General features: G+C 36.0%; 1 protein-coding gene across 16 annotated transcripts in view; it reads left to right on the top strand.

The window, feature by feature from the left end:
• ROBO2 (roundabout guidance receptor 2) overlaps window positions 1–12,050 on the top strand; it is a 1,642,423-nt gene that overhangs the window by 360,632 nt on the left and 1,269,741 nt on the right. For 8 of the 16 annotated variants that reach the window (XM_069475024.1, XM_069475020.1, XM_069475031.1 and 5 more), the window contains exon 1: window positions 7,988–8,528. The exons of the other annotated variants lie outside the window; for them this stretch is intronic. In XM_069475024.1, the coding sequence (XP_069331125.1) occupies window positions 8,399–8,528 (130 nt within the window). In that variant the 5' untranslated portion in view covers window positions 7,988–8,398. Of the gene's footprint in view, window positions 1–7,987; window positions 8,529–12,050 lie in introns of those variants that run through there. 16 annotated transcript variants of the gene reach the window in all.

The following is a 12,050-nucleotide window of genomic DNA, read 5'->3' on the forward strand; positions in this document are numbered from 1 at the left end:
GTCCCTGATGTAGTAAGTTTTGCTGTGTTAGCAGATAAAAGTTACTAAAGTTGTTTTTGAAGATCTATCATCCATCTATCATGATCTTCTATGTCAGAGACTGCTAGTTTTTTTTCCACAAAACCTATTCTCTTTTTTTCTCAAATGAATGGAAATCCATAATTTTAGCTGGTCACTGCTTCCATTGTAGTGAGCTTTGGTCACATAACAAATTTGGCCAATGGATTATAAGTAGAAGTGAGGTGTAGCAATTTTCCTAAATATTTCTGTGAGACAGTTGCTTGGACCTTGTCATTTTTTTTCTTTACCTTCTTCTCCTTCCTGCTGTTGTAATGTCTGTGGCTGGAGAGAAACTCTCGGATCCTGACTTGTCTTGTCAACGGAGACCATCACTGATGAAGAAACAAGATAGAAAGACCCCGAATTTCTTAGAACTCTATGAAACAAAACTCAGCTACCTGTATCCAGACTTTTTCATGAGAGAAAAATAATTTTTTTTTAATTCTAGTGTTATTTTTTATCTGTGATACAACTTAACTGTATACTGATACATAGCTATATTATAGGCCTATGGCTATTCCACAGCAATTCCTAATTGATAATATAAATTAGACATAAAACATGGTTAAATACATTGCAAATATACTGTTTTACATTTTTTTAAATGGTGCTTTTAATATGTTTAACATTTATACTGTTCTCCAAATTTATTTGATTTTTTCAAAAAAGCAATGTTAGCTATGCAACAGTTGTATCTGGCATCTTTAATTTCCATGATATAGAGACACTTGTCCTTGGGATGGCTACCATTTAACTACAGGTGGAACCAACATGCAGTGCCCCAGAGGTCTCAAGAGCACTCAGGGGAGAACCATTAGCAGATTCAACCATATATCTATTCATACAGTCATGCACTTTTAATGACATTTTGATCAACAACAGATCAAATACATGATGTTGGTTCCATATTATAACATCATATTTTTGCTGTACTTTTTTTATGTTTAGGTATGTTTAGACACACAAATACTTACCAGTGTGCTACAACTGCCTACAGCATTCAGTATGGTAAAATGTTGTACAGGTTTGTAGCCTAGGAGTGATAGGCTACACCATATAGCCCAGGTGCACAGAAGGCTACACCATCTAGGTTTGTGTAAGCACAGTCTATGTTGTTCTCACAAGGACAAAATTACTTAATGATGCATTTCTCAAAACTTATGCCTGTTGTTAAATGATGCATGACTGTACATAGTCTACAAACATCCTCATGGGATTCTGCAACACTATGATTTAGTGACTATAATACTTGGCTAGAAAGACTACGTAGCTTTTATATGTTTGTGATTTTATACCTTTATGGAAAAAATATATCCCCTACTTGAATAAATTTGTTATTGAAAAAGAAATACTATTTTTAGTAAACATACTATTGATGTCTCCTATAGATATGAAACATTTTATGTAATTGATGTAGCATAGCCAATAGACCGTGTTGAGCTTTCTAGCACTGTCCTTTAAATGAACTTTACATAAGCCTGAGAAAATACCTATGATGAAGAAAAAGTATATTTTATAGGTTCAGGCATGTTTGACTAGATTCAAAAGTGCATTCTCTATAAAAGGACATCTTTCCAGGACCCATAATCTTCATTCTTTACTGAGAAATCAGGTAATCATTTGCAACTTAGGTTAACTATGTCTTAACATAGGCATGAAATTAATTTAATTTTTCACATGAATTCCCCAAATATATTATATTAAATTCTCTTAAACATCACTCTAATTTTTTCTGTCCATCTAAAGATAATGGACTAAGTGCTATATATCAACCCTGAATGCTAAGGCTTTTTTTTCCAAGGTAGTTGATGAAAACTGGAGTAAAGGTACATTTCAGATATACCCAGAGCAGATGTATTTTTCAAAATACATGCTCCCGGGCCTTATACAAGACTTGTTAAATCAAAACCAGAGAGTGGTAACTTAACCAATTTGCCCAGATGATTCTAATGTACCCACCAACATTTTAAACCACTTTTCAAAACAAGTTTATATGGAGCAAAATATTAAGTTGCCTATCTTAGTTAAAGCTTTTAAAAGAATGTTATAAAGTAAAACCACAATTAACCAGGACCTTCAAATAAGACATATAAGCCTACACTTGTTTTTTTTAAATTAAAATTGAACATTGACAAAAATACAATGCAATATTAGGAGCTCATTTGAAAATTCAACTAATGGAGCTTGCCCTGATCTCTTTACAGATTCAGCCCTTACTTCTTGTTTCCTAGAAGTGCAGGACAATAGGATGAGAACTGATGTACAGCCCCAGATACCAAGGTGCTACAGGGTCCTAAATTATCAGAAGGATTCAGAGATGTTAACTCCCTAGAAATCACTGCCAAAAAAAAAAAAAAAATGAAAATCTTTTAAATTATTTCTCAATAGCAGTGAAAACAAATGATTTTTTTTCTTTTAGTTAAGTAGATATTTCACTTAACCAGAGTTAATTTATCAATCATACTGTAACTGAAATATTTATACATTATACAATTGACCTGGTACATCTTGACCTTGGAAATAAAACTATATATATATATAAAAAAATTATATATGTATTTCCAAAACAATACATATATATGATTTTACCTTAACTTGTGCAAAACCCAAGTGATATTTCTCTTATTCAGCCTGTGGAATGATTTGTATTTACAGTACACTGAGCTAGAAACTATGTATACAATAAATACCTCCTTGTTTCTGTTTAAGAAAAACATGGCAAAAATGAAGAATTAAAGTGTATTTTTAATATGACATTGAAGTATTGAGATCTGTATTTTGGCTTGCATAGTCAAAATGTTGAAGAGTGAGGGAGTAATAACAGAGTAATTAATGAAACCATGTATGTATGTATGCATGTATGTTTGTATTAGTGAATTGATCTGTGGTTTTCAAGAATTATCAAGCCAATGCTATAGCTAACTTACAGCTCTTTCTTTGCTTAAAGTACACATGCATCGTAGGCCCCTTCCGTCACTCAAGCTGGGCAAATCCGCCACTTCTTTGGCCTGATGTAAGGTGTTCAGGAAGATGAGTGATTCTTTGCGGATGAATTCTAGTAGGAGAGATAGTTTATTTCCTTTGAAGCATAAGAATATAAATAGGATATTTTGAATTGCTGTTGTAGCACAAAGCACTGATAATAGTTGTTCTGTGGTCATCTTGTAAGCTTCAGTCAAGAACATTTGTTCCCACTCTACTTAAGTGAAATGATAGCTAAAAGAATCATCATCTTGTGATCAGACAAGCTAAGGATACTTCAGAGGTTTTCAGCCTTGGCACTCCTAACCATTTTTTGCCAGATTATTCTTTGCTGGGAGGACTTTCCTGTGCATTATAGGATGTTTAGCAGTATCACAGGCCTGTACCCACTATATATGTTAGTAATATCCTTTCAACCTTGTTGTGACAACCACAAATGTCTCCTTGGGGTTAAAGTTGATCCTGATTGAGAGCCATTTAGTTATCTAATGACCAAAGTCACCAAATTTTCAGAAAAGGGATTGACTATTTTCAACCATATGTAATGATGGGATTATAATCTGTGAGACTAAAAACAACGTCACCAACATATTGATACAAAATTTAATGAATTCTTTGCAAAAGCTTAGTAATTTTTTTGTTGTAAACTCATTAAGGGAGGTTTTATCTCATACATGTTCAATCATTAAAAATATAGTTGCATGGCTGATGTTACACCATTATTACCTAGTCTCAGAGATTAGTATGATCATATATTTATTAAGAAAATAAATAAAAGCCAAGACGGTATTTATTATGCATAAATAGTAAGATGTCAGGGAGTGTAATTAGAATAGAATAAATCATAGCATCATAATAAAAGTGAATATACGGATAAACTCAATTAGTAAAATTCCTAAATCTTGCTTAACAGTGCTAAAATTGGAGCAAATATTAGAAGGACAAAGTCAAACTTTGAAGGACATATGTAAATAAGAGAGCTTAAACACTACAATAATGTCCCATTCCTCCTTTTATCTGTCTTGTCACTAAATTCTTAAGGATACAGACATCCTGATGACAGGGACTTTGTCTAATTATTCTTAAAATCCCTAGCTTTTTTTCCTGGTTAAATGTATGAGATTATTAAACATTTATTCCAATAATGAATGTGGCTACTAAATCTTAAAATTTATTTCTAATTAGTCCCTTCCTATTTATTCCCACTGTTTTAGTTCAGTTTCCAAAGTTTTCTTCCTTGGAATGTTGCTGTATTTCTAAGTGTTTTCTTCCTGCTTCTTATCTTACTCCCCATCTAATGAAGCCAAAGATTTTTGTGAAAACTCATTTTGGATCCTGTAATTTTCCTGATTTAAACCCTTTATTGATCCCGTATCTTTGAGGGTAAAGCCTAAGACCTTTGGAAGCTAATATATTCAAAAATTTTAATCTAACCCCTGCCTACCATTGCTATCTCATCTCCTGCTACTCACCTAAACACTCGACACCCCACACTGTCTTCCTAGCAGTCGGTGGAAGGAGGCAAGGGCTTCCTGCAACTCTATGATTATGCTCATGCTATTTCCTCAGCCTGTATTATCCTCTGCCTCTTGCCTTACTTGCCTTAGTCTTATAATACATACTCATCATTTGAGACTAAGTGTAAAGTTCACCTCCTCTGCCCTGAATATCCTGTTTGAACCAACTCTCTTTCCACTTTCTCATTGCATTTTACTTTAATATGTACCTGCTTTGTAGTACTCTCTCTGTAGTCATCTTAACAATTCTATATAGCCGTCATTAAAGCATTTATTATGTTGTATTACAAATGTCTGTAAGTCAGGTCTTGCTGGGGCCTTGTCTTTCTTCACACTTTTCTTTGAGCGCAAGCAGGTGCTGGGGAAGTTTATTCTGACTGCCTCTCTCAGGTGGACCTTCTCTGGTATCTTTCCATGTATGGACCTCCCTGCTGCTGCCAACAACCAATGGAGGATTCCAAGTCACAGTTACCTCTACCCCCACCCCCAACTCTCTTCTCTTTCCAGCCTCCCTTGAGCCCTGCCTGGTTTCCCCAGATCAATGCACCAGATTCTAGAAAGCAAATGGAGAATAACAAAATCTGAGGCCGTACAGGGTTCAAATCCTCGCTCTTCCATTTAAGCACTATGTGACATTGACTAAGTAACCATCTATAAAGTATGAATAATAAAAGACTCATCTCATAAGTTTGTGAAGACAAAATGCCTGAGGTATGTAAAGCACTTAAACAAAATCTGGCACATATAGAGTGTGCTTTCATTATTTGTTATTCATATATATATATAGAGAGAGAGAGAGTACTGAAGAGCAACCTAGCTAGCTCAGAAGGGTTAAGAGTACAGAGACAATAGACATAGCATAGTGATTAGCAAAAGCTCAGGGCTGAATTATTTGTGTTCAAAATACAGCTCTGTGATCTTAAATAAGTGACTTAAACTCTCTGTGAGCTTCTAATGTACTAAATGGAGGTAATAATTATCCCTACTTCATTGGGTTGTTGTAGTATTAAATAAGTTAATATATGAAAAGTACTTAGAACTTGTAATAAGTTAGATAATTTATTACTAATATTAACTTGCTTGGGAAGGCATTTCTACACTCATACCTATGCAGCGATGTGTCTCGTATGGTCTATCCTTAGTGTTTCACTTTTCCTTCAGATTCCACTTTTGTTCATTCTGTTTGGTATCCTCACTCATTTCCACAGGAAGATGTTTCCTCTTCTCTCTTCTGATTTGTAATAGAAAGCTTGAGCAGAACTTTATTTTTTTTTATTTATTTTTTTTTCTGAGACAGAGTCTCACTCTGTTGCCCAGGCTAGAGTGAGTGCCGTGGCGTCAGCCTAGCTCACAGCAACCTCAAACTCCTGGGCTCAAGCGATCCTCCTGTCTCAGCCTCCCGAGTAGCTGGGACTACAGGCATGCACCACCATGCCCGGCTAATTTTTTCTATATATATTTTTAGCTGTCCATATAATTTCTTTCTATTCTTAGTAGAGATGGGGTCTCACTCTTGCTCAGGCTGGTCTCGAACTCCTGAGCTCAAATGATCCGCCCACCTCGGCCTCCCAGAGTGCTAGGATTACAGGCGTGAGCCACCGCGCCCGGCCTAGAGCAGAACTTTAATCTTCAATCAGATGAGTCCTGGAAGAGAATGGCCTTTTCTTCACGAGTAACAGTGATTTGATGCTTCTCATTCCATTTCAATTTCCCCACCAGAGAAAGCTATGGCCTGGTGTCTACCAGGGGTTACCAAGAAGAAAATAAAACTTGAAAATCTAAACAAAAATTTTTGCAGTGAACCTGCCAACTGTATCCCATATTCAGGAAAGAGCCTTTCCTGTTAGGCTTGTTCTGGCCAGGCCCTTCAGAAATGTTCAACATTCCTGCCAACACCCTTTTATTATACTTAAAGCCATTTGACATTTTTCTCTTTCACCTAAGGCCTGAGTCATTTAAAAAAAAAGAAAAAGAAAAAAATCTTACTAATTATGAAAGGTTGTATTTTTTCTTTCAAGAGGAATGGAGCCAGTAAATAGTCAATGAGTTTGGTTCTAGAGTCTTCCTCAGAAGGTGGCGATGAGGGAGTTGATCAATTTATTCTATCAATTTCTGTTTACGTGAGTTTAAAGACAGAGGAAGGGATCAGGTAAACAGGATGAAAAGTGACTTGTAAAGAGAAAATCAAATTCTGAGTTAAATATAAAGTTCCCATTTTAAAGTATGCAGAGACATGGAATTTTAAGTTCACTATTTATAAAATGGGCATGATATAAATTTTTCTTACCTCCCTCAGAAGTTTTCAAATTAAAAATTGAATAAGATGTTATTATTGTTTCTAATTTAAGGCACAATCTGAGAGTTTGTTTTGTATGTCTTATTAATATCTTTTACAAACATTGCTTCCTTTATATAGAAGCAAATTTGCATAACTATATTTTTAAATTTAATATATTGCTTATCTCTATAAGATAAATTACTCTTTTTACAGTATCTCTTCCAAGGACATGGGTGGTTATAATAATATAAACAATGATTAAAGTACATACATGCATAATTCATGTATTGTGGCTCATTGATTAAGGGAATAAGTGACCATACGGATAATGCCAAGATTTAGACATTTAAAATATCTGCTGGAGTGTTTTGATCACGCCAATTTGCTTCAGGTAGTAGAGACCAAATTACTTGTGTCTGATATGCCTTCACCCACCTACTTCCCTTTCATCCAGGGGCAGAGTCATGTGCTTTATTGTTAATTATAACCACACTTTGTTAGCAGCAATGTTTTCATAAATATAGTTTCAAAAGCCTGAAAGACTTGTGGAGCGTTTTGTATTTCCATGGTGATGCACAATAACAAAAAATGTGTTTTCTTGAATGTGTGATTAACCCAACCTTGATAGACTCCGTGTTGGTATTTCAAAAGTTTGCTAATAACATTCGTGGTGGGTTCATTCGGGTGCCACAGGAATGCCAAAATAAACTGACTTTCATAGAGAAGAAAACTGCAACTATGTAGTGAGAACTTGCTCTTCCTGTTTTATTGCTGGGGAGAAAAATTATATACTTATTGTTGTTCATCTAATAAATATTTCAGACCCATTTATGAATCGTTAGTGCAGATGCAATTCCCTTTCAATGTCACGAGGTAAAGTAAAGGAAAAGTAAAACACATTTCAAGTTCTGAGTCTCTCAGTACCACACTGCCTGAATCCTCGTCTATCCACACAATAGATTAACTATCCTCTGTGCATACTGTATATTGCTCAGCCCTTAATATTCTGAAGCTGGACTGAAGCAGTCGTTATCTGTGGCGGTTCCTGGGTGATTTTCAAGCCCAGCACTACCCACCCAAGTGGCAGTGACACCGGCTTTCACTGAAGCCTTATTACTCTTAAAAGAGCAATTTGGTTGGTTGCACGGCTATTAGGATCACACAGGCAAGCCTGAAAGCTGTCAGTACAACTGCTTCTCATCTTTTTCACATAATCCTGACATCTTTTCTCTTTTCTGCTGGACACAGATATTACTGTTTTTATCATTTTCAATCAAGCTCACCCAGAACGCTGAGGAATCTATTCCCAGTGAAAGCAAAGTGGAGAACAGAAATTATTTTATAGCTCCTGGAGTAGAAGCAGTGCTGACTGCGTACTGAGGAGAAGGAGCCGGATCCGTGAAAAAAATGTAGCTTGGCTCAGGGCTACATCAGGGAGCTGCTACTTCAGCTGTTAAAGATGGCAAAACAACACCTACCTTGGGTTTTTCAATGATTAATGCTATTTTCATAACCGGGAGGGAAGAGGATGTGAGAAATTTTGTGAAATTAACTTGTGGAAATGTTACCATCAGAGAAAGTGGGGAAAATTACTAGGCTTGAACTTCTCTTCGTTTTGATGCTCTTCTTCTCTGGACCAACTTTGAGCAAGCTGACCCGGACCCCCTGGAAAGGAAAACCCTGGAAGGGGGGTAAGTGATGAAAGTTGCCTGTTAAAGATCTAAATGGAGTTCGCAAGGCTAGCTAATGCTAACTTTAGGACAGCTGAGGGTAGAGGAGCTGCTTCGGTTTGAAATCAGCTTTTTATTTCAGGAAAGGGGATTTGTGTTGTAGGTGGCTAGAAAGAAGAGTTTTTCTCTTTTATTGATGTCAATAGATTTTTGCAATTTTTGGTTTTCTGGGCTTTTAAAACATTGCAGTGATTGCTTCCAGCAGGGAGACTATAGGACCAGATGCATGCTGCTCTGGTGCAAGGATTTGTGTGTTATCCTTAGGAAGCTGCATTATTTTAAAAAGAAATGGGTTCTGAATATGTTAGATCCCTGAACTGTTGGCAGATTTTGTGAAATAATCAGAGACATGTCTGAGAAAGGGAATGTTATAAAACGCAGAGCCACCAACACTAATTTTCTGGCTGACTCTATCAGTGTTGATGTGTTAATAAAGATAAATTGCATTAACTTTATTGAAAAAAAATCTACTGAATGAGAAAAAAGCCTGAGTACTGAGTACTTTGGAGTGTTATAATCCATTTTCTTCTGCTGTCAAAAAATTCTTGGAGGTGGGAGAGAATTGTTGAGACTTGGAATCAATTTTTTTTTGTAAAGTTCAGTTGGTTCTGCGTCCCCTGAATGGCATTTGTTTATACTAAACACAAGTTATCAAGGTATGTTTGCTGTGAATGCTGTAAACCAAAAAAATGATGCTGCAGAATATCCCATGAGAGACTTTCCGGACAGTGTTTGTATGTTTGGGGAAAAATCTTGATGGGAGATATCTGGGGATTTTGCTATGCAGAAGCATTCTTTTTACTTAATGTTGGTAACTTAGCTCTAGAAATATTTTCTGGGTCTCCCCCTCCTTTTGTCTGTACTTTCAGTGTTATGATCAGAGGTTAAAGAGAAGCATGAACATTAACAAGAAGTTTTAATAATTTATTACAACATCTCAGCAGGGTTTTCTAAATGCTCAAGCCCCTTCAGTTTGATCTTTCTGTTTCTCCTTTTGTTGCTTAAAGACATTACAAATCTTCTACCTACTGTACCTTTGAGGGAAAAGTTCCAACAGGCACTTAGATTAGATGATTGGTGCAGATCCACCCAGAGGAGTGGTGCTGCAAATTATCTTTAGGCCTTGTAAATTATACCACCACATTACTATATTTCCTAGTGTTATCAATGGATATTTTTTTCCCTGCAAATTGCAAGCTGTTATTTATGTTAGCCTGCATGGGCAGCTTTGGGTGGTTTAGGATGTAGAGATGCATGGTGTTATGGACTCTAGGGGATGCCAGGAGTGTTAACTTTTACTTCTTACGTACATTTTTCAAAGACCATGCTTATAGTATGTCAAAGTTTAATTTTCTGTTTTAAATTTAGCTGTAGACTTTGAAGATCTAGATGCCTGGTGAAAAACAGCTGCTGGATTTTAGGAAAGTTGTTAACCTATTCAGAAAGGTTTATTTCAAAATGCTTGCATGTGTTCCTAGGCATTTATTCATTCCACCCAGCTTTAATACAGATGCATTGGATTTCATTTATAAATGAGGTCAGAAAGATTTCATATTTGAACATATGACTACTTTTCCAATGTATTTTAACTAGCTCAGCTAGAAATTGGCTAGTTCTGTTGCATGATCATGATGTGACTCAGTTAAGTTCAGGCATAGGCAATCATAGCAACATATTTCTTATATTGTTAAAAAGAGTCTTGTGTATTTTGGAAAGGTCAGGCGAGTTACTGGAAAACTTTAAGCATGTTGACTGTGCTTTAAAATTATTTCCCTTTTAGTGCCTCCGTTTGTCACTGTATATGCACTGCATAAATATTTTGCACAGATTCTGAGTTCTTGAGATGTAGCCTTGCCTTGATATGCATATGTATATGTTGTAAATATTTATTTATTCATGAGCTTGGCTATTGATAGTGCTGTGTTATCTTTCACTGGGTTGTAAAATTCTGTTATTTTTGTCTTGGCATGTTATGCAGTCTTTTAAAACATATCTTTACAATTTTTTTTCAGCATTATTTTCCTTTTTAGACAGCAAGGGTCCTTATTATTTTATAATATATCTAGCAGAGGTATCTATGCATGGGGTAGGGTGAGGGGAGAAACAATCTTTTTAAATTAAACAGTATGGCCAGAGGCAAAGAGGATCAATGTTCAAAACACAAAATTTTAAAAAGGTTATTTTAACTACTCTTTCTTGGTTTGCTTCATGTCAATACTAATTCAAGCTTATTCAGTTACGCAACAGTCTTTAAAACTGATGCTCTATTTCTAAAAATCCTGGGCAAAAACACCAAGAGCAAAACAACAAAGTTTTCTTCTGAAATGATTTTTTGTTTTTGTACTCACATTGCCTATGTGCATTTGTCTTCATCTGATTGAGCAGCTGTCAACCTCCATATGGCAACCTGCCCACGCTGACAATCTCCATTTTTGTTGTATTAGCAGGCAGGCAGGGCCAGGGAGTGGCAGCGTCATAGACCAGTGTGTAGCTGTGGCCTGTGAGGAGTGGTGCAGCACGCGGCCAGGCAGCATCAAACAGATGTCTGGAAGCTGACTTGTTAGAACATTTGGGGAAAAGTGCTGATTATTGTTGGCTCCTGAGGGATTTTTAAGCTCATCAATGAAGATGAGCCTCAAATATAGGTTAGTAGGCCAGCAAGTTTTCCCTCAGGCACACGCTTTTCTATTTAATCACAATATATAAACTCCTTAAGGGAAGGCAGGGGTCCCATCTGATTAGGTCAGAGCACGACATCAGTGATCTTAAGAGTTTGCATTTATAGCAAACTAACCAGAAATCCTACCTACATTGCTGACATCATCTTCATTAGGATTAAAGAACCTAATTATGTTCATTCAATTACCCTCACTGGGAAGAAATTCTAAAAATGTGAACTGCTCCATTCACATGAGCATAACTCTACAGAGAAGTTTACATGGCAGAGGATCGATATATGTAACAAATAGATAATTATATATGTACAATATATAAATATATACAATATGTACATATATATTATGCAGTTGACTCTTGAACAACAAGGGTTGAACTGTGCAGATCCACTTATATGCGGATTTTCTTTCACCTCTGCCACCCCGGAGACAGCAAGACCAACCCCTCCTACTACTCAACATGAAGACCCTAAGGATGAAGACTTTTATGATGATCCACTTCCACTAATAGTAAATATATTTTCTCTTCCTTATGACTTTCTTAATAACATTTTCTTTACTCTAGCTTACTTTATCATAAGAATACAGTATACAATGCATACGACATGCAAAATATGTGTTAATCAACTGTTTTTGTTATCTGTAAGGCTTCCAATCCACAGTAAGTTATTAGTAGTTAAGTTTTGGGGAAGTCAAGAGTTATATACAGAGTTTTGACTGTGTGGTTGTCTGTGCCCCTAACCACCACGTTGTTGAAGAGTCAACTGTGTATATTTTTGCTATTGGAAATTAGAATTTAAGCCAAGTT

Source organism: Eulemur rufifrons, chromosome 7, assembly GCF_041146395.1.
Source record: "Eulemur rufifrons isolate Redbay chromosome 7, OSU_ERuf_1, whole genome shotgun sequence".
Lineage (NCBI taxonomy): Eukaryota > Metazoa > Chordata > Mammalia > Primates > Lemuridae > Eulemur > Eulemur rufifrons.